Below are 23627 nucleotides of genomic sequence, written 5' to 3'. Positions count from 1 at the left end.
AGGAATATTCCGGAGTGAATAATCCCTTATTTAATTTTCACAGCACAAACAAGGAGTCTCTTCTGGGAACCCAAGGCTTCCTCCTCGGACTCATGGGCAGCAAAAAGGAGAGAGCATCTACCTCTCTCCCCTGCAGAATTCTGCTGCTGCTGTATTACATGGCAGATCTCCAGTTATTTGCTCTGGAAGCTGAACTGAACCCGAGAGATAAAAACATTTTCATCATCTGGAAACAATGAGGAAACTGTGAAAGAAGCCCGACTTGTTCCCGCAGGAGGGAAGGATCAGAAGAAAATGCTCCGCTGGCAGAGTGACAACGTGAGGGATGAATCTGCTGGCGTTCAGCCTCGCTGCCTGATCTCTGTCGGACTCGCTCTCCAGCAGCCCGCAACAGGTGACCCATCTGCAGCCCCACCGCTCACACCGTACCTGACGCTACATTTCTAACGCCGCCGCGCAGCTGGGGAATGAGCGCAGGCGGCTTCCCTGCCCAGCGGACAGAGGAGGACTGGGGGTACGACTGCATTTCCCACGCAGCACACCCAGACAAAGACAGGCGGCGGCATGCGGCGGCACGCGGCGGCACGGTGGAACCCGCCGCCGCCCGCGCAGCGGGAGCGGCACCGACGTGCCGCCCGCCCACTGGGGCTGCGCCTCCTCTCCCCGCTGCCCTAGCCCTACTCTGAGGACTGCATCAAGAACGCTTGGCCTCGCCATCACTTTAGGAAACGCCCCTGTATTCGTCTCCTCCCCGGTTCCCCCGCATCGCCAGCCCCGGGAGCGCGCCCTGCCAGACAATGCGGGACCAGGGGTTGGGCGGACGGACGGGGAGGCCTGTGGGTGTGGTAGTTCCCTGCCCATCAACTGATGCTGTGGGCAGGCGTAGCCCAGGGCTGCAGAAACTACAAAATCCGGCAGGCAGCGCGCTGAGCAGTCGGGCTGGTGCAATCCACACCTTCGCACGCTCCGGCCGGGTGAACGGTGGCAGGGTTGCTGCGGGCGCTGCCTGGGGAAGGATGGGTTTGCTCGGGACCTTGCCAGAGCACTAGCGCGGACACTTCTGCCGGGGAGAGTGGGCTGCAACGCTGTTCTGATGCAATGATGGACTCTATTGCTCCTCTGATGGCATCCCACCGCTGCAAGATCGGTTATGTCCGTTGCAATTAAGTTTGCGGGATCTGGACATGAGAAGATCGAGCATGTACGTGTAACTGTGTCAGCTTATCGGCACTTCTGATTGTATTTATTGCTCGTGTGCGTCTTACTAGCTTCCAGTGTGATTACAAGCTACAGCACTAGTATCCTTAACCTTGCTTTGGGAACCACCTGGAGGAGCATGCATCGTTTTGCCGTGGTTGCCAAGCAAACTGCGACAAGCCTGGGCTGCCAGGGATCAAGACTCTGCCGAAGCGGAAGGAGAGACATGGCTTTGCGCTGCGTCGCTTCGCTGGCCGCCGAGCGGCAGCCACGGTGTCCCCGGCTCCCGGGGACGGTGCGCTGGAGCAGCGCTGCCAAGGCCTCCGCGGTGAAGATGAATGAGAAGGCGAGCCGGGAAAAGATTCTGACGCTGGAGTCCATGAACCCGCTAGTGAAGGCGCTGGAATATGCAGTGCGGGGCCCCATTGTCCTTAAAGCCGGCGAGATCGAGAAGGAATTGCGGAAGGTGAGGCAGCAGTGGCCGTGGGTACAGGGCAGGGAGGGCTCCTCGCCGCTTCGTTCAACCCTGCTCCACGCCGTCTGCTCCTTTGGCGTGCCCGCTGCCGCCGCCCTCCCTGGCCCTGCCCCCAGGGCACTCCTTCGCCGCCGCCGCTCCTGATTGGGACGTCGGGGGGCTCGGCAGGGCCGCGGCCGGCTGTGAGGCCGACGTGGCAGGCGGTGGGGTGGCTGGCATCCCGCGGGGCGGGTCAACGACCCTGTCGAAGCCGCGGGAAAGCAGGCGGCAGGGTCTGTCACGGCGGCGCTGCGAGTGGTAGTGCAGTGCCTGGTACCGAGTTTTTAACATTCGCAGCCGAGGAGGAGCTCTTCCTCCTTCTCTGTTGCTGCCCTGCTGTCCGTGGCTGGGTGGCTTTGCCCGGAGCCTGCCCTACCCAGCTCGCCCTGGCTCCACGGCGGGATCCCCCTCACACTCGCACCCGTCCGCACGGGAGGCAGGGGGGGCTCCAAAGAAAGATGTTCCCCCCCCACACCTCCGGCTACCGTGTGCCACCGATTGCGTAAGGCCAGTCGGTTATGTCCCGTGCAAAGGTGTTTACATTTCTTCATCCACCTTGACCGTTTGCTGCAATCCCATGCCCTCTATGTTATACAAGAGGGTGACTGACCAGCTTTCATCACACAGATAGCGCGTTTAAGGCGTTGAGGAGGGTCTCGGAGATAGTGCCTCAGCCAGGCAGAAAGGCACCTTTGGCCCCGGCGGTCTCCGGACGTGAGAGATGAACCCAGTGCTTCCAGTCACTGCTCCGCGGCCCGTCCAACGGGAGCCCTGCCTCTTGGTCTTCCAAAGCCGGTTAGATTAATGTTTTCTGGGGCGACCACCGATATTGTGCTTCTCTTTTTTTTTCAGCTGCACAAGTTGAAGTGTTTGAGGACAAGCTTTCAGAGCACAAACACTCGGAAATGTTGCCCAAAGTTTTGAGTGGCTAGAGTTTTTGGGAGGATTGGGCAATAAAGCCTGACGCAAGATATTCCTGAAGGTCTGGGCTAAAATGTACTAACTAAGGCATTCAAATCAGTCAGTGCTTACATTTTGTTCTTGTTTGTTGGTTGTTTTTTTTTTTCTTATTTCTTATCTTAATATTAAGACAGCATTGAAAAAAACCCCACCCTTAGCAATTCAGGCATGGGTTTTTGTAAGTACTGTTCACATCACAGCTTCTCCTGTCAGTCTGAGGACTCTTGCTTTGTTTTGAATAAAGCATCTGGCATACTTTATTTTTCTGTAATTTCAAATACTGTTCTCTGCCATAGAAAGGCTTGCTCACATGTTAGCAAGTACTGCAAGATTAATTTGATTTGCCATAACGATGCTACCCAGAACACATGACTTTGTCTTTGGTCTCTGTATTGGTTCTCCATGTTTTATACGGTGAAGCATGTTTTCAGCTCACTGTCTATTATATTTATCAACTATTTGTTTAATTCCATAATTATTAAAAGCGGCTTCTCTTTTATAATTCTACTTAAACCTACAGAGTAGTGATGGAGATTTCATTTCAGAATATTTGTTTTGATTTTTTGCCTTAAAACTTGTTTATAAAGGTGTCACTGACTTTATGCAACTAGGTTCTCTAGTGGTTGTGTTTTCCAGAGTATAATCTTACAGTGTTCTCCCAGAGTACGTTTGTTTTCAAGCTAACATCATGGGGCAGGAGGTATTACTTGACAAAACAAATATAATATGATCTTCGCTAACTCCTCCCAACTCCCCTGCTTACTTCAATTACCAGCTGAGTCACTGGCTGAGAGAAAAATCTTCTGTGCACTTGTTAAAAAAAGTAACAACACGTATTTTCTAGTCACTTTATTGTTATGGCAGGTTTGTGCCAGCTTGAATGGCAGTTTCCATTAAAAAGTAGACACATAGACATGTGACTATGCTCTAAGGTGACTAAAGCAAACAAAAACCTCCCTGTTGGCAGGGAAGGAGGACAGCATTACTGTAAAATTTGAGACAATGTGTCTACTGAGAACACTAATCAAATTAAGGAAGTACCTGAAAGACTTTTTCTTCCACAATCCTCAAGTTACTCATTCCTTTTTGCCTTTCTGATAAAAATAATGCCATCCCTTCTGTTGTTTAATTGAACTGTCTAAGTATACAGCCTTGAGTAGTACCTAGGTTCCTTATGACTGAAACATTACAGGTTATTTAAATCTCTGGGTTTTGGTCCAAAAATTACTTACGTGATCATGGGCAAATGGCATTTGTTCACTTTCAATTAAAACTGGACCACTATTTTTTCCATCCCCCTCAACCTTAGCTCACAGAGTTATGTCAGCCCCCACCAGCAGAATTAACACGGCATGAGTAAGAGGCTGAAGCAATTGTCTGAGAAAGGTGATGCCACACAGCATTTCTGGATTCATTATTACTATGCTTTGACAGCAAAAGGGTTGTCCTGTAGCAACTCTACTACATATGATGGGGAAGGACCTTTGTGCAGGCATGAAAGTGTGAATTCCACAGTGTGATATGGAAGCACTGCATTGGCTGGTGGTAGCAAGAACAGGCAGAGGTGAAACAGTTATATACCTGCTAGTAAATGTGCCTTTGTCCTGTTCTGCTCAGATACCTTTGGGTCATTTGTTTCTAAACTAAATGCATCTTAAATGCAGTCGTTGTCTAATGAGATGAAATAGAGGCTCTCCCTCTTCAAACTTGTTTCTGTTTGACTTCCTATTTGTGTAATTTACACAGCTTGATATGCAGACTATAAAATACCTACCTGAAGCTGTTTGCACAGTGCAAGCTTGAATTTTCTCTGAGTTTTGTTCTGCTGTCTCAGATTCTGAACAGCAGGTTCTCTGTTCCATCTTGCACTTGCTTTTGTTTACTAACAGCAAGGGATTACAACAGGAGCTATAACTCCACAATGTGCATAGAAATAAAGACTAAAATGCTACTTGAGAAGTCTCCAACTAAGCAATTGAAGAGACAGTTCTTTAAAAAAGTAAATAAAAATGAGGCATTAGTTTCAGCTAAAGTGTTCACAATTAAGACCATGTGACTTGTTAGAATACTCTTAAAGTGTAGTAAGATTAATTACTCAGGATTACAAATGGGGTATGTTGTACTTGCACTTGCACTTCATAACTTCTGTTGGCATATGACCTGTATTCATAGAACCTCAGAATCACTATGGTTGGAAAAGACCTTAAGGATCATGGAGTCCAACCATTATCTAATTCTACTAAGTGTGATGCTAAACCATGTCCCTAAGCCACACATCTCTGTGTCTTGTAAGCAACTCAAGAGATGGTGATTCAGCCACCTCCCTGGAGAGCCTGTTCTAGTGTTTGAGAATCTTTTTGGTGAAAATTTCTAATAGCCAATCTAAACCTCCTCTGGTGCAACTTGAGACCATTTTCTCTTGTCCTTTTACTCGTTACTAGAAAGAAGAGGTGGACACCCACCTCACTACAACATCCTTTCAGGTCTCCCCTCAGCCTCCTCCAGACAAAACAATCTCAGTTCCTTCAGCCACTCCTCCTAAGACATTCTCTAGATATGATCCAGCACCTCAGTGTCTTTCTTCATCTAGGTGGAAAATGAAGGTTTTGATCTACATTAAGTCTCTCCAGATGGAAATTATACAAAAAATTACACAAAATTATTTACTTGAATCACCTCTCTGAATATTGTTTTTATAATTTTAAAATTCCATTATGCTCCAAAAGTGAAAACTTGATTTCTCTTCCCCTTTGCTAATGATATTAATCAGCTTATCCTGACCTGCCTGGGCGTGAGGATTGGACTGGATGATCTCTAGAGGTCCCTTCTAACCCCTACCATTCTGTATCTTATTAAGGTGATACTGGGAGAAAGAAGTGACCTCAGTCATTTTCCTTGGTGTTTCTGGGAAGCAAGCTAGAGCAGGCATATTTTAATAAATTATTATACTCTCAATAGAACTAAACAAAAAAAACATTTTTTTTAATCCCCTTATTTTAGACTTGCTAACATATGACCACTCTATCAAGTACTGACTTTAATTACATTTCAGACTAGAAATTTTATCTTAAAGAAGAATTTGGTGCAAGAATAATGTAATCTCTGGACAGCACCCTTTTTACTTTATCTTTACGTAGGCAACACTCATACCTGATTTGTTTCTTTGCTTTCATGTTAATTTTGAGTGACCATGCTATGGAGAGTCCCTTCATATCTGTTATCTTTAACGCTCTGCCATCTATCTCCACTTACATTTTCCTTTTTCCCCATTTCTTGCTTAGGTTTTACATAATGTCAGGTTAAGTTGGCTTACACATACTCACAAAGCATGTGCATATTAAACTGCATTTTAGGATCCACAAGTCAATTTTTGTAACGCTGGAGACTGCTTGCTTTAGTGTGGGCCACACAACATTAGGTCCTGTTCAAAATTTCCAAGTAACTGAAAGAGAACTGGAGGGCAGAAAGGGGCAGAGGGGTGGAATGCAGAGATATATAGGTAGCACATAGAAAATTCCTTCAGATCAGCACAGGTGGTTTACATACTTCACCACTGGGTCTGGAACTAGATGCCTTTAATGGCAGCATACAGTCTTTACACACTGAAGACCATTTTTTTCTGAGCAGCCACTGTAGCCTGATTGAATTTTGCAGTAAGATGGTTGTACACTCATCTCCTGTACCCATGTTTTTCATTTGCATAACTATTGCAAATAGGTTCCTGTTACATGTTTATTCTTTAAGTGACTGGCTCACTCCCTATATTTCTGTTTAGATAATAAAACTACCAAAATGCCTTTTACTTAGGCAGCCAGTTATGCAGGTGGCTTCTGCTAGAGTACTTTTTTAAAAGACTGTAGAGATTTTCCCTTTTTTGTGTGCTAATTCCTCAGGCTTTTAAATTGGAAAAAAACATTCTGACTTACAATGCAGACTTAGTTGTAAATGTGAATTGACTGCATCCCTGAGAGTTGTGGGAAGATAAACCAGAGTTTAGACAATAGCATGCAGAAAACAATTTGACATGCTAAGAAAAAGATACAAGATTGACTGGTACACCCAGTAATGAAAGATGTTAAGCTTACATTACCATCCTATAATTTTCTATTTTGAATATGTGTCTGTGTGCACACTAAGAAAGTATCTTCCAGGCAAGACCATGTGACGTCATTAAGATGGAATTGTTCCTTGGTTGCCTGTACATGTTGCATCTGGAAGTGAATCTGTAGTAAACCCCATGTTTTATAACAGGGCAAAAACTAGAGCAGATGAAGATGAAAGAAAGAGTACAGTTACTAAAATCACGTGTTCAGAAGCACACTGCCCACACAGTTGAAGACAGTAGCAAAATCTATTCCAAAATAGCCTTTTTCCTATAGGTCTTCAAGTTAAGAGGGATCCCAATGCCTCATCTTCTTCTAATGAGTGTTATTTTAATTATGTCCTTTTACACTCATATTTAAATCTAGGGCTTTATTTGCATAGGCAAAATTTCTGAATGCAAATATACTTTGAACAGTGTATAAGGCACAAGTAACTTGAGAACAGTTCCTGTTCTGTAATCCCTGAATCACAACTGCCAGTTAATGGTCAAATCCACCCATTTTCTTTTCTGATATTAGGGGGCACACAAGTAATCACTGCCATTTCAAGTCAAAATACAGAATTTACCTTCTCCATCTTTCCAACAACAGTTCACATCAGCTTGAATTACACATGCATAACACAAACTCAAAGCCCTACTCTGTGGTAAGCAGGTCAGCTTTATTTTTCTGCTGTGAGCTGTTTTAATAAAAAGATTGGAATGCTAATTCAGGCCTTCAAGTCCCTATTAGCTAAGGGCCACTGGGTGGTGCTTTCTTGGACCTTTAAGAGAATGAAACAGAAAAGCAAAGCAAGCAAGCAACTTGGCTACTGCAGCATAGATCTCAACTGTGCTAAAATGTTTGTTTTTTTCCAGCTGTCTTATTCTACAGCTTATTTGTGCAAGTCACAGCAAAACCAGATTTGGTTTATACTAAGTAAATAGCACAATGTTTCACAGTCATCAAGGCAAGGCACAAAGCAATGGCAATGAAAATGGAACAATAAGGAGCTGCCAAGAGCAGGCAAATTCTAAAATTCACAAATAGTTGAAATACCATGTCACTCATCTGGAATTAAAAGCACTCACATTTTCATGGCCTCCTGAAGGGAACCTTCTTCAGTTATTTCCTATTGCCATTACCAAACCCAAATTACACAAATCTCTCTACAGATTGAAAGTTTTCCTTTGGAAATTGCCGAAGATGTTAGCAAAGACAGATTTAGGTCAATTTGCACACTTCTTTACTTTTTTGTGGATACAGTGTTATTTTGCAATTTGACAGCATTCTTAGATGTCACCATCATAAAGAGAACTTCCAGGCATACTAAAACTCTACAGAGATAAAGCAGCTCCTGGCAGCGCATTGCCTTCATGTTTCTTCTTCGGGATAGTGTGTGTTATGGCATCCTATTGTTTCTTTGATCAAATAAATCTCCTAACAATTCTTGCATGGTGACTCTCTCCTTGAGAGACAGCTCATCATCTCATACTCTACTCCTAACCTGCTGGACTTCTGTATTTCTTGAGGCTGTGGGGATGTCATAGGAAAGAGGAAGTTTATCCAAACCTGGTTAACTACATAAAGATTTGTATTGGCTCTGCACCAGTGAATTCTGGTTCACATACAAAAATCCCTTTTCCCAACTTTGTATGATACTTAGAACACCAATACAGTTAGAATAATCCTATCTGACTTGCTTTAGATTTCAGAGGCTTTTCATCTTGTCTCTTAAAAGACTGCATTTCCTCTTGGGAGAGTGACAGAAGTAACTGCTGAAGGAGCTAATTTGCAAAGAGCTTATTTCAAATCTGTGAAGATTCCTTTATTTCATTAGAATCCTTTCATTGCCAAGAAGACAGCAACTTAAAAAAACCCCAACCAAACAACTAACCAAAAACATACCAAAACCAAACAAAATCACCAACCAAACAACAAAAAAGCCCCACCTCAAACCAAACAAACAACCCTCCTCCCATTTTTGTATTTTCTGCTTGACATCTGAATTTGAAAGTGCAGGATGGCCTCCTCAGCTTTAAATCTGGCTACTGCAGTTAGTCCATTTGCTGACCATTTCAAAAGAATGGCAGAAGATTGGCTTTGCTCCCTAGATGAAGATGAATCATGGCTTTTTTGGACAGTGAAGTGCCACCAAAGGCAGAAGACTGTAGCAGTGGTTGTTCCATAGGGCTGTGGATTGGTTTCCCTCCTTGATGTGGTTCAATCTGGTACTTACTGCTCTTGAGTTTGTTAGTAGAGCTCCTGTACTACAAGCTTCACTTTTCCAAATCTATGCCTGCTGGCAGGGGCCAGTTAGAATCCAGTCAGACTTTAGAATACACCTTGAAAGCCTCCCCATACCGAGAGAGATAAGAAAAATAGTGTGAAAGACCAGCTGTGAGTGACATCATATTTAAAATACATGTAGAGAAAGAATATGAGAGAGAATAAGAGAGACTAGGAGAGAGTATGAGACAGAATATGAGAGAAAGAGAGTATGAGAGAGAGAAAGAGAATATGCAGAAGAGAAAGACAATATGCGAAAGACAGAATATGAGAGAGAATACAAGAAAGAGAGGTGGGGAGGGGACAGCTCTCTATCACTAGAAGAAAGCAAAACAATTCCAATGTCCTAGTTTCTGCTCCTTCTGTATGTTCCTTGGCTTGCCAGGGACTAAAATTGTCTCAGCAGAGATATGCTGCTGACATGGTCAAACACTGCTTTTTCTTCTGCAGTGAAAGTAAGTGAGGCTGTCAGGATGTGCTGCAATTCAGCAAGACCTGGACAGGCTGGAGAGTTGGACAGAGGTGAACCTCATGAAGTTCAACAAGGGCAAGTGTAGAGTCCTGCATATAGGGAGGAATAACCTTATGTCTCTCTACAACTACCTCAAAGAAGGTTATAGTGAGATGGGTATTGAAGCAAGAAACAGGATGAGAAGAAATGGCCTCAAGTTGTGCCAGGGGAGGTTTAGACTGGAAAATTTTATTCACTAAAATAGTGGTTAAGCATTGGAATAGGCTGGCCAGAGAAGTGGTGGAATCACTGTCCTGGAAGTGTTCAAAAAGCATGTAGGTGTCTGTATATGGAAAAGTGAGGTCATCACACAATGAATATTTAATCTAAATAGAGAATAAATAAGCAGCAGTATCTTTACACTTTTTACTCTAAAATATTCTAAAGGTCTTGAGGTTTCATTTGTTGGTGGATTTCTCAAATGTTCTCAAATCTTTTTAGCTTCTTGACTGATCTATCCCTCCCTTAGGTGTATCAAACAAGTTGCTCTGTTCCTGACTATTCAAAATGTCATTTTTCCATCTTTTCTACTTCATCATGTAGTTTCCAGGCAAGTCAATCTCTTACTTGCAGCTAGCAGGGAAAAAAAACAAAACTAAACAAAACCACCCAGCCTATTGTTTACAAATGTGTCACAATCAGCATGATTTCTGTAAAAGGATTTAAGATTTACTGGCACTATTGTATAAGAAATGCATTAAGTTTTACATTAAACAGATTAAGCGCCGTTTAGTTACAGCCATATGACACATAACAAAAACTATTTCTTTATCATCTACTTCAGCCCTAACAACACATTGTGAATTATCTCTTTTTAGGGAATCAAAAAACCTTTTACTGAAGTAATTAAAGCCAACATTGGAGATGCACATGCAATGGGCCAAAGGCCGATCACCTTCCTCCGTCAGGTAAGAATATCACAAAATACTGTTCCTGATGTTTTATTAAATTGCCAAGAATATCTTAAAATCTCTCTGATGTGTATATTGCTATGAATGATTCCCCACATGCTCTAGACTTAAAATAGTTCTTTTGTAAAGAATTACAAATGCTGGTTTCTGAGATGAAGTCCTACACCTCGCTTGCTGAGTGTCCTCTTTCAACGCAGTTAGCTTTCCTTACTTTCAGATCATTCCCTATCCATACTTTCTCCTGCCACTTCTCCTGTGTTATCAGTCAGCACATTCACTATCAATAACACTCTTTGAAAAAGAAAGTGGCTGTCTTCAAAGAATAAGTAAATGTCTTTTTTATCTGACACTATGCCTTAAGATCTGCACACATCTGGGAACAATTGTACTGTTGTTCATCTTGCACATTTTACCTCTAGGCAAGTTAATTGGTTAACTTTTAGGAAGGACTACAACAGAATCCATATTTGTACATTAATCCTAAAATACAAGCAAGGTTGAAAATTAGTATTTCACCTTTTACTGAACATCCCTTACACACAAATGTAAACCCATGTCTATAATAATCCAGAGAGTTCTAGGACAAGCTGAAGCTTGTCAAACTGGGGATTCCAGGTCATGAGATTATAAAATTGAACTATAGAGCAAACTGTCAGTAAACTAGGAAGACCAGAGCTTCTTACAAATTACTCAAATCCAATGTTATTAAAGAAAATACTGGCTAAATGGGAAATGCTTCCTCCCTATGACTGTGTGCACATGGATTAATTCTTTACTCATTATCCCACAAGATGACAACAGACTGGTCATATTATACCATGTAAGCATAAAAATGAGAGAAGGACTGGGAGAAACTAAGCTGATCTCAAGCAAGCCCTCTAGATTCTTCGTGTCTTACATTCCTTCACAGACTGAATTCTACTAGGTCATGTTTCTACTTTTACTATGTTCTATATTAGCACTTCTTTTAATTAACTATTCCCCACAAATTGAAGTTAGTAATAACTACAAGTTATTTTTTTTGAAGAATTATTAGAACATGGAACTGGGACTTCAGAATATGGACACATTTATCTGTTCTCCACATTGAAACTCATGATTTCTTGACAATAAAGTGGGCAAGTAATATACAAAGAGTGAAGGATAGAGCTGTTTAGAGATTACATATGACTAATGAACTGTGTTTTACTGTGCTTGCATTGTGCATCACTCACTTTGACTGTCATCTTTGCTGTCTGTAATACAAATAGTTAATAATACTATAACTGGTTTTACCAGTGGAACCTGGAACCCAGTAAGAGTTCACTTTTATGAGCAATACCCTTTAAAAAACAACTCTAGACTTTTCATCATAACCTGTGCTACGTATTAGCTAGTATTTGTGATCTTCATTTCCAAAGAAAGTTAACAGTAATATTGCCAACTTAAAATATTGAGAAGTGGCTAATTTATGTTTTCTTGGCACTCTAGGTAGTGGCACTGTGTACATACCCAAACCTGTTGGACAGCCCAAGTTTTCCAGAAGATGCCAAAAAGCGAGCCAGACGGATCTTGCAGGGCTGTGGAGGAAACAGTTTAGGTAAGCCTCTGTTTCAGTTACTCCTGTCGGTGTCAGAATCAACAATTTTAGCTTCAATATTTACAGTGCTGAAATTTTTTAATCTTGTTTCACATGATTACAAGTCAAATGGGAGATGGCCTAGAACAAAATGATGGGGAGAGAGTTCACAGTGTGGCTTACTGAGAAAAAATAAGTAAGAGTACAAATTTTTAATGAGACTTGTTGCAGAAGAGGACAAGATGAGAATTATAGCTGTGGAGGCCTCACCACAATAACATCTGGGCATAACCCAAAACATAATGCTGAGCTTTTCGTATTAGAAAAGTAAGTGGCAGAGAGTACCAGTGAAACTTTGTTACTGTTCTTATTTCGTGTTAATCCTGAGTTCTGACAGCTGGTTTTCCTGCTGAGTGTAGATGGGACTGTTTACAGTTTTATCATCTCTAGATGCTTTTCTGTCAAGGAGTCCACTGTCCTTGTAATGATGGCATCAGCAAACCATATATGTCCATCTCAGCCAAACCAGTTCATATTCTTGTATCTTAATTTTGAATTACCAGTCCAAGTTTGTCAGGATATGAACTGTGGTATCAGAAACTCAGGTATCAAGGTGATAGTGCTGTGCAAAGGGAAAGCTACACAGCTGAAAGGTGATAGATTTTTACTTAGCCAAGATAGTTTTCACTGAAGATGTGAAAGCCCAATTTCTGCAAGGTAAAATAACCCTTGAAAGAACTACATAACTCTTCAGCTTTTCATATAAAATAATATGCACCAAAACTTGGCACATGTAGTACAGAGGAAATGGAAGAGACAAATTCTTTATTGTCTGGCAACTGTACTGCCTATTTATATCTGGGAAATGCCACTAGAATTTCTACTATAGTGTTACATCTGTTGGTATGGCAAAGAATCTGGCACATTTAATTACCTTCTTGCAGGTAAGCTAACAATGACATTTCAGAGTAGAGATTAGATTAGTTGGCATATTTCTAAGTCTTTGTGATTGTAGTACCTATCTGCACTGGCGTATTTGGAGAGTAAGTGCTGTGAAACATAACAAACATAACCTAAATATGTTAGCAGCATTTCAGCCTAACAGCACAGAATGTATTTTATTTTCACCTTTTTTTTGCATTAGTTTTGTTTCCATATGTAGGACATTAAAAATACATTTATCAAAACTGGGAAGTTCTTCTAGCTCTGTGAATTCCTTTCCTGGCTTACTTTGGAACAATGAATCCACATAGTCCTAACTGTCATGTAAGACTTACTGGGCATACATTTCAGTTTTGCCTCAACCTTTCTTTGTAGCGACTTTCAAATACAGCGACATGGTAGGAGTTCTCAGAATGCTGGGTCTTGGCCCCATGCTGGCATGAAATGAATTCAGCCTGGCATAATATTTCAGAAATATGTTAACTCTGTACAAAATTCCCTTTTCAGCAGAAGATCACGTATTTCAAGTAATTTGTGTTAGCTCAGTAGATGCTGAGGAAGTAGGCCTGGAACAATTGCAATATTCAAATATGATAATAATTCTAAATACACCCTTTTAATTTCAGTGGGAAAACTGAAGTTCCGTAAGTTAATAGGGTCTTAAATGATTTTTTTTCCTGATGGGATATGTACTAAGAAAAACTAACCACTGCTAACTATAACCACTGCAGACCTTACTGATCTGCTCTAGTGGTTTCTGCCTTCCCTTCACCCTCCCCATCTCCAGTATCATGTATCATAGACATATTTCTTGGCCTTGGTTGCTCATCAGTCTTTGTACAGCACTCCATAAAAACACACAGTCAGAGTCAAGCAGCTAAACAGAAGTTACTGCAATCACTTTGTGCATATTCTTTTCATGGCTAAGAAGGAGAAATTTGCTTTCTTGGGAGAAAGCAAAGATCAAAACCTGATCCCTCCATGTAGCTCTGTGTGCTGTGTTGTGTTCTAATAAAACTTGATTTTCAAGAAAACATGTCAGTCCAACACGGAAGTGGCTTCACTATGTATGGTCAAGCTACTTGAAGTGTTGTACCCACATCTCTACTGGTCTGTTTAAATGTATTAATTGCAAAGTCAATATGAATGTCTTGACCTCTTCATATGAACTAAAATAATCAAACTTCAAGTAACGTTCATCTAGCAAAACTGTACTCATAGTGCTGAGCTTTTCTACACACAGACCATGTATGAAGGATTAGATATGTCCTCAACTTCTGTTGTATTCAAATACCTGTAGGATTCCTTTGACATCACTTACTTTGCATGTGAGATAACTGTCATATCTTTCCAGGCATTTGAGACATTTACCCCTCTCCTCTATAAAAATATATCTAATGTATGCACACAAAGTTTTTAGGGTTGGGATTATTTATTTGTATCCCATAGCACAAAGGGATGGGGTCTAGTCAAAACTATCAATTGAGTATAATTAAGTGCAGAAAATTGAATTCAGGTCTTTTGTATATCCTCACTGAGCCATGAGGCTTAGTTCTCAATGAAGCACAAGATAGAATGACACCTTAGATTTGTTCTTCAAATTAATAGCAGTTTCCTAATGTGGTCCTAGACCCAATGTAACTTCTAGTCCTGCAAAAGTAAATGTTTAGGACATGAGGGAACTTTGTGCCCTGAATTACCATTTTGTTCTATGTTATTGTGCAGTTCTTGCAAAGGCTCTTTGTCTTTATGAATTATGCTTTTGCAGAAGTATTATCAGTCAGACTATTAGCATAGAACTGAGTGAAGACAGTTAAGTCAGGCACAATTATTCCACTTCAGCCAACAAGCCAAAAAGATTCTGCAGCTTCACGGCAGTGCTCTAAATTAGATGTACACTTGTCACTTCATTGTCCATCAGTCCTAGGCTTCATAGCTTGAATCCACTCCTCACTTTGGCTTAGGCTTATTTTTACTCTTTATTTGTGGCACATGCTCAGCAGTGAGGCACAAAGGCATCTAATATCTTACTTTATTTAAGATTATTAGTTGTTCTCTGTAAACTGCACGAGGCTCATAGATTGGTGTGATCCTAGATGTTTCTGCTACAAGCAACTGAAAAGCAGTTATGGGAGATGCTGTGGGAGGAAAGAGGTGCAATTTAAGATTTTTTTGTGTTTCACACTGTGAAATAGAAATCTTACTTTTGTCATGGATTTGAAGAAGTTATTTTCCTTTCTATTGCATGTGCTACCTCTTTTCCTTGTTCCCTTTATATATATAAATAGGTGTCAGTTGACATTCTGAAGTGGTTTTCAACATAAAGAAAGCAAGTGGGAGATCCTAAAAATGGGATTGCTGTTTCAATTTTCAAAGTAGCCTTTAGATCCTACTTTTTAACAATCCAGTATATTATTTTTTATTTTGGTGACAATTCATTATATTTCTCTAATGCCAAATAGATTATTTTTCTCTCTGAACAAAGCATCTCCCCAAAAAAACCCACCCAAAACCCACAACAAAACTCAACAGAAACAAACAAACATAAACACCCCCCAACAATCCTGGGGAAAATATCAGAAAATCTGATATTAATTGTACTGAATTTTCATCTCAGGCTTTACTTTTCACAGGGTCTTACACTGCCAGTCAAGGTATAAATTGCATCCGTGAAGATGTTGCTTCATATATTGAAAGAAGAGATGGAGGGGTTCCTGCAGATCCAGATAACATATATCTTACCACTGGGGCAAGTGATGGTATTACTGTAAGTATTAAATTAAACCTGTATAAACTATATGTATGTATAGTTATCAGTGACCTTTGGAAATACAGTTCTCTGTTGAACATCTGATCTCACCTCAGTGCCAGGAAAATTATGGAGCAGATCATCTTGGGGACAGCAAAGGGATCAGGCCTAGCCAGCATGGATTTAGGAAGGGCAAGTCCTGCCTCACCAACCTGATCTCCTTCTATGATCAGGTGACTGCCTGGTGGATGTGGGGCAGGCTGTGGATGTATTCTATCTGGACTTCAGCAAGGCCTTTGACACCATCCTCCCCAGCAAACACCTGGCCAAGCTGTCAGCCTGTGGCTTGGACAGCAGCACTCTGTGCTGAGTTAGGAACTGGCTGGAGGGCCAAGCCCAGAGAGTGGTGGTGAATGGTGTCACATACAGCTGGCAGCCTGTCACTAGTGGTGTCCCCCAGGGATCAGTGTTGGGCCCCATCCTGTTCAATATCTTTATCGATGATTTGGATGAGGGGATTGAGTCCACCATTAGTAAGTTTGCAGATTACACCAAGTTGGGAGCAGATACTGATCTGTTAGAGGGTAGAAGGGCTCTCCAGAGGGACCCTGACAGGCTGGACAGATAGGCAGAGTCCAACATAATGGCATTTAACAAGTCCAAGTGCCGGCTGCTGCACTTTGGTCACAACAACCCCATGCAGTGCTACAGGCTGGAGTTGGGAGTGGCTGGAGAGCAGCCAGGCAGAAAGGGACCTCAGAGTACTGGTTGACAGCTGGCTGAACACGAGCCAGCAGTGTGCCCAGGTGGCCAAGAAGGCCAATGGTATCCTCACCTGTATCAGGAATAGTGTGGCCAGCAGGAGCAGGGAAGTCATTGTGCCCCTGTACTCAGCACTGGTTAGGCCATACCTTAAGTATTGTTTCTAGTTCTGGGCCCCTCAGTTTAAGAAGGATATTGAGACACTTGAATGTGTCCAGGGAAGGGCAACAAGGCTGGTGAGAGGCCTTGAGCACAAACCCTATGAGGAGAGGCTGAGGGAGCTGGGGGTGTTTAGCCTGGAGAAGAGGAGGCTCAGGGGAGACCTTATTGCTCTCTACAACTACCTGAAAGGATGTTACAAGCAGGTGGGGGTTATCTCTTCTCTGAGGCAACCAGCACCGGAACAAGAGGACACAGTCTTAAGCTGCACCAGGGGAAGTTTAGGCTCGAGGTGAGGAGAAAGTTCTTCACAGAAAGAGTGATTTGCCATTGGAATAGGCTGCCCAGGGAGGTGGTGGAGTCACCATCCCTGGAGGGGTTCAAAAAAGGACTGGATGTGGCACTTGAAGCCATGGTTTAGTTAGTGATGAGGTGCTGGGTGTTAAGTTGGATTTGATAGTCTCTGAGGTCTTTTCCAACCTTATTGATTCTGTAAGTCTATGATAAGTGCCTCAATCAGATTTTTCCTTTATGCAAACATATTTACAGACACTACAACAACCAGCACTTCTTTGCTTTCATTAAGCTTTTACAACTTCTTTGTTAAACTCTCTTTAAAATTGACATCTAGTGGCAGAGTTCAGAATTATAATGTTCTGACATGAGCACTTTTCCAGATACCTTTACTGAATTGGCTTTCCAGCGTTTTTGAAGCCCAGCATTATACTGGCAGCTTGTCAGGAATAGCAGTGTAGCATATCATACCTACATCATGCTCATTTGATTTCACCAGTAATGAAAAGTGAGCAGTACAATGATTCTCATTATTTGGCACTCCCAAAAATAAAACTACTATTCTTTCATAACTTGGGGGGGCAGAGGATGTTAAAAGAGATTGTTTAATTTGCATTTGATCCTGATTATACATTTTGGGTGTTTAGTATTTTTAAACTAGTGGTGGGTACAAAATTATGTTCATTGCAAATCATTAGCTTAGCAGCTGAGTTAGTATGTGATGAGAGACACAGAAAGGCAGATTTTGTTCTAAAACCAACAAACTTCAAGGATAGCACTGTTATATCTGAAGAGCTAATTTTGGTTTTTACACTATTAATACATGTTGATCAGGATGCCTGCTGCTTTGATTGCACTTGTACTTCAGAGTTCTGCACCTGTACTTGATTATAAAGGCAAGGAATCTTCACTTCCTGCACCAAGTGCACTCTTTTATTAATTCACATGGAAAAATCCTACACACAAACACATAGCCACTGGGCACAGGCTCTGGACTGACCTTAGCACAAACATAACATTTCTGTCTGTATCTTCTGGGCACAAACAATATACATTAGATTTCTATCCCAAGACATGCAAACTTTTGGTCTCTTCTGTTACTTGAAAATGAAACCATAATGTGAGTCTCTAGATTTTTTACCAGCTGGCCACATTTGCTTGTAACCTAATACAGGTCTCTTTGTTCCAAAGGAGACCCAGGTTCTAAAATTTGAGTTTATTTATTTGTCATTTGTTTAGTGAGATAAAATGAGGCAACAAGCAACAACTTGCTGAGGCTTCAACTGGGCACAGAAGAAAAATAATAGTCTTGATACTCCTGTTTCCAGCTTTCTCTCTATCCTTGTGCTCAGAATGTGTAAGTTTTGCAGTTGATCAGACATCATCTTTAGAAACCATGGCATACAGAGGAATTCCATTAAGCTGAGGTAGACCATCCTAGCTCTTCCAGTAACTTAACTCCAAAAAATAAATGCCCTTTGATGTAAGAAAATTTCTGTATGCTTCTAGATTTTTTAAAGAAGGATGATCAGTAACTTAATCTAGAATATATCATTAGTTCTGATGTATGACCTTTTCCCCTTTTCTTTTCCCTTATTCCTACTTCTTCCCCAGTCAATCTTAAAGATCTTAGTCTCAGGAGGTGGAAAGTCCAGAACAGGAGTGATGATCCCTATACCACAATATCCTTTATATTCAGCAGCCATATCTGATCTAGATGCGATCCAGGTGAACTACTATTTGGATGAAGAAAATTGCTGGGCTCTAAATGTGAAAGAACTTCGCCGGTCCTTATATGAAGCTAAGTCATACTGCAATCCAAAAGTCCTCTGCATCATCAACCCTGGAAATCCCACAGGTCTATACCAAATTTGTTTAATGGTTGTGGTCTATGACTGCTTTTATTTTTCCCTCTCTTTTATTCCTTTGACATTAGAGGCAAATCCTAAATACGTCTCAATTATGTATTTGTATGCTGAATTCCAGAGATCAATACTCTAAGCAGGACAGTATGTCATACTTTTAGAAACACTTCCAGTATCATGGAACTCCAGGGATTTGGGAGGAGGATGGAGCAGGTTCATTTCACTGGATCCCCTTTGAAGCCACTGCTTCCACTGAGCTTTCACAGACTTGTAGAATGACCTCCAGTCACTTTGGGTCTTTATCAAAGATCTTGTCCTGACATGGCCTGTAGCCTCTTGCCTCTGAGAGGCAATGGCTACAGACACACTGAATTCAGTGGCAACCACTGTCTCCCTCAGAACAATTTATATTTTGAGCAGTTCAGCTTGATTAGTGACAAACCAGCTCCCACTTAACCATCAAGCATCACAGTATTTCAAGTGGTCAGTTATATACAGAGTACTATTAGTAAGTTATTGATTATTGTAACTACACTTTTTTTGCTTAAGTTGGACTAAATTACCTTGAACCACAATTTCTTCCAAAATGTTCCTTAATTTCACATTGTATGAACTGAATTCTAAATTTCAGTAGCACTTTTTTTGAGAAAGAAGGATGTCTTACTGAAAAGCTAGTAATCTAGGTCTGGGCAAAAAGATTTGTAAATACATGCTCCACTAACTTTTTTCTTGTTTTAAAAATCAAACTATAGGACAAGTGCAAAGCAGAAAGTGCATTGAAGATGTGATACACTTTGCTTGGGAAGAGAAACTTTTTCTTCTGGCTGATGAGGTAATGGAATATTCTGTTCTCTCAAAAGCACAGCTGAGAGCACACGTGAGGTGTAATTCTGTTCTGTGTGTGGTATTGATGTTTTTTAAGCACAGGGAACAGATTCTTTATTATCATATGAGGAAACATGGAAGATTCTTACTATCAGAAGATTAATATGGGATGTGGCTTGATCTGGATTTGAACAAGAGGGAAAGTGTAGGGGGCACAAGCAAGGAGACACAAGGAGGAACCTTGCTGGAACTGATCTAAAACCCTATGTGATACTCAGTCCACTTCAAATAAAAGAAACAGAAAGAAAATCAGTTTAAACATACAAGTAAAGATTAAATTATACAAATAAGCTCACTCTCCTTCCAAAGGCTAAACTACTAAGTATGGGCACATGAGATAAAATGCATCAAAACCGTAACTACTACTTAACAAAGAACCTTGTGTCTTCTAACGGCTTTTGAGTATTACCACTGTTCCTTCAGTTCAGATCTGGCTCTCTGAAAGGCCATCTTTTATCCTTAGTTGGGGGAACAGAGCACATTAATGTCTTCTGACTGTTCAGGTTTACCAGGACAATGTGTACTCTGAAGGATGCCAGTTTCATTCCTTCAAAAAGATTCTGTATGAGATGGGACCCGAGTACTATAACAATGTTGAGCTGGCCTCTTTTCACTCCACCTCTAAGGGATACATGGGCGAGTAAGTCTGCTTTAGTTGTTTTGTTTTGTTTCTTCTTCCTTATTAATCTGGTGAGACAACCATTTCATGTTAGAGACCTGAAGGTAATCCACTCTCTTCTATTAATTTCAATTAAAAGCTATTAAGAAAAGAAAAAGAAGTATTTAAAGCACAAAGTAATGGATTAGCTCAGTGGTTTTCAAAGTACTGAGTAATGAATGTATTTATTTCAGACACCTAACACCTCAGTTCCACAAAGATGAAATCTTACAGTCCTAAGCCAGACCTGTGATAAAAATACAGTCTCCAATATTCGAGGGAAGAGCTCAAGAATCACTAGGGTGTTTGATCAGTTTGGAGATGAATGGATGGAAGGAAAAATAATTTTCTGATTAAATGAATGCTGTGACAGTCATATGCTCTTGTTCTGAAAGAGCAAATAATCCAAGTTAATTGTTAACTTGTCTAACAGAGAATCTGCATGGACATGATTTTCTCAGCATGGGATACTAGGGCTTAATGACATATCATTTAGTTCCATCTTAAAACATTATCAGTATAGCAGCTGCTTCAACAACCTGTATGCTATATATTGTGATATCCTCCTTAATTGCCTTTCCACTTCTGCAGTTACTTTCATTGCTTTTCCTGTATTTATACACTTTTTAACTGATCTTTTCTGTTCACTTTAATCACAGATGTGGCTACAGAGGAGGCTACATGGAGGTCTTAAACTTGCACCCAGACATTAAAGGACAGCTTGTTAAGCTGCTTTCTGTTCGCCTTTGTCCTCCAGTCTCAGGACAAGCAGCACTGGATGTTGTAGTGAATCCTCCAGTACCTGGAGAAGAATCTTATGCACAGTTCATAAAGGTTTGCAATAATCTGCTTGGTCTTTTATGCATTTCCTAAAGCTATCCTGTGAACATAAAATACGCACAGAGATGACACTTCTTTCCTTTCTTCTTGAACGATCCCGTAAAAGCACCCATTTACAGAACCATGAAGGGTATTTTAAATTAACTCAATACTACAACTTTTAAAAGTTGGGGTTTTTTGGCTTTTTGGTTCCTTTGTGTAGGAGTAAAAAAAAAACCAAACCCAAGGCAGCATTATCAAATCAGCTTTCTTGCTGATAAATTCAAGTTTTCTCTTGTGTCTATCATGACAAAATAATTACTAAATAGGATTTGCTTTTACTAAAATCTAAACAGGAATGTAAGTTCAAATACAGTTATAAAATCTGCCTTGTTCTTAGGTATCCAGTGCCTCTATATAGTGAACAACATAGTATTCTGTATTAAAGTATACTCATAGTTTTTCACTTGTTAAAATGAAACTCAGTCTGACTTAAGAAATTACAGTTTTGAGTTCAGCTAACGTAGTCTCTAAAGATAGCCAAACATGGATGCTCAGAAAGAGGAGTGTAAGAAGAGGGCATACAGATAGAGACTTCTTCTGGTTACTGCCTGCCTACAACACTTTGTAGTTCTATCCTGCTAATGCGCTTTTCCATTGCTGTCATTAAGAGTATGACTGGAATTAAGAAAATTGAAGGATTTGTTGAGCTGTTAGAGCAAACAAAGTCCTTCAGGGAGGGCTTCTTGAAGCATCGTAGTTTTTCTCTGGCACTTTTATTGCCACTTCAGATATGTCAAACTGAACTTCCTTTTTAACAGGAGAAGGAGTCTGTTTTGAACAATCTTGCCAAAAAAGCCAAAATAGCAGAAGACATGATTAACAAGGTTCCAGGATTTCACTGCAATCCACTTCAAGGAGCTATGTATGCTTTCCCACAGATCTTTATCCCTTCCAAAGCCATTGAGGAAGCAAAGGTCAGTCACTTTTACCTCAATCCATTTTAATCTTCATACACATGTCCCTGTCACTTCTAAAGATTGATTTTTTTATTTCACAGATGGAATAAGCTCGTGAAGTTACAAAAGCAGTACTTCATTGACAATGTATCTTAAATATAACACGACCTTTATTTTAAGAGGGGAAAATGAAACAGAGCATTTCATCACAGTGGTAAAGCTTCCAGGTTGAGAATATTACCCAAGGACAGAAATAGGGCTGCTTTTTTAGCTAATTATTTGATTAGGTATATAACCTGCATGTATTTAATAACTTCTGTATCAAGGGACTTTCTAATCACAGATAATTCCGGGGAAAAAAATAGTAACTGGCAATGGAATTGGAACATACAGCTCTCAAATTAATTTTGTCTTGTCAAATGGCTTAGATTTTTGTGTAGTTTTGAGGCTTTTGACAAAAAAAGTTAAGAGCAAGTCAAGGAGAAAAGCAAAAATATCTGAAACTTCATTTGAAGCAAGTGTTTTGTGTGTTCTTCAGCCTTGTTCCTCCATGAAGTACTGTTACTTAATTCACAGTGTGAATTGTTCATCATCTTCTTTAGTAAACAGAAAAAGAAACTAATAATGTAAGATAAGGTTTCAGGAAGAGGAGCAGTCATGAAATTCTAAGTACTTGGAACATTTTGACTTCAATAATTCCAAATCATCTGTTCCTTTAGGCTCATAAAATGGCACCTGATATGTTCTATTGCATGAAACTTCTGGAAGAGACTGGACTGTGTGTTGTACCTGGAAGTGGATTTGGCCAAAGAGAAGGAACCTACCATTTCAGGTACAGTTTTTGTTTGCTTAAAATCAAATGAACTGTAACTCTACCTGTGTTACAGTTCTGTACCAACCCAGTACTTTCTCTTCTGATTACACATAAGGATTTTTATCGTAGATTATGTTGCCTCACTTTCTCCTGGATATTTTCTGTGGACTGTAAGCTAGGTCAAAAACCTAGTCTGCTAGATGAGCTGTTTGGGTTTTTGCAGTGTTTTCACTGCTTGCTTACGTAGCTTTATTCTATTTTTATACATTTGAAATGCCTTCTCCACAAATACAAACAATAGTAATAGCCTATACTCTAATCATAAAGTGGACTAAGGCATTACCAAAGTTGTCCTGCTTGCTTCTGGGGGACGGAGTGATTAAGCAGTTTCCATATGGAGAAACTATGTGAAAGATGCATTATCTCCCCTATAAATCTACTCCTTAAGGACACTGACTAACTCTTCACTTTACCAAAACAAGATGTTGGACTAAATCTTCTAATACCAAAACTGTGAACATACACTTTGTTGCTTTTGCTTCCAATAAACAGGAGTTTACTCCCCCTGAGCCACCGATAGCTAGAATTTATCATGGAATATAGTCTTGTTCTGTATCAACATAACAAAAGGTACCTTTAGCCATGACAGTTCTGCAACACTGACAGCTGGGTGCATGCAGCTCCAGTAAAAAAAGCTAG

The 23627-nt window shown here is 40.7% G+C and overlaps 1 protein-coding gene and 1 long non-coding RNA gene across 2 annotated transcripts in view; one reads left to right on the top strand and one right to left on the bottom strand.

The window, feature by feature from the left end:
* Positions 1-946: 946 nt before the first annotated feature.
* GPT2 (glutamic--pyruvic transaminase 2) overlaps positions 947-23627 on the top strand; it is a 25908-nt gene continuing 3227 nt past the window's right edge. The window contains exons 1-10 of the mRNA XM_068150593.1: positions 947-1663; positions 10372-10461; positions 11935-12043; positions 15598-15731; positions 18543-18786; positions 19546-19625; positions 20182-20318; positions 20996-21170; positions 21977-22132; positions 22834-22946. Coding sequence (XP_068006694.1) covers positions 1337-1663; positions 10372-10461; positions 11935-12043; positions 15598-15731; positions 18543-18786; positions 19546-19625; positions 20182-20318; positions 20996-21170; positions 21977-22132; positions 22834-22946 — 1565 coding nt within the window. The 5' untranslated portion in view covers positions 947-1336. The remainder of the gene's footprint in view (positions 1664-10371; positions 10462-11934; positions 12044-15597; positions 15732-18542; positions 18787-19545; positions 19626-20181; positions 20319-20995; positions 21171-21976; positions 22133-22833; positions 22947-23627) is intronic.
* LOC137447247 (uncharacterized) overlaps positions 11972-23627 on the bottom strand; it is a 17378-nt gene continuing 5722 nt past the window's right edge. The window contains exon 3 of the long non-coding RNA XR_010988833.1: positions 11972-12023. This is a non-coding gene — a long non-coding RNA (uncharacterized lncRNA). The remainder of the gene's footprint in view (positions 12024-23627) is intronic.

Source organism: Melanerpes formicivorus, unplaced genomic scaffold (assembly GCF_026170545.1).
Source record: "Melanerpes formicivorus ecotype bairdi unplaced genomic scaffold, bMelFor1.0.p_v2 SCAF_20, whole genome shotgun sequence".
NCBI lineage: Eukaryota > Metazoa > Chordata > Aves > Piciformes > Picidae > Melanerpes > Melanerpes formicivorus.
Note: the sequence above shows the minus strand (reverse complement) of the source record. Positions and strands in the feature narration are given on the sequence as shown.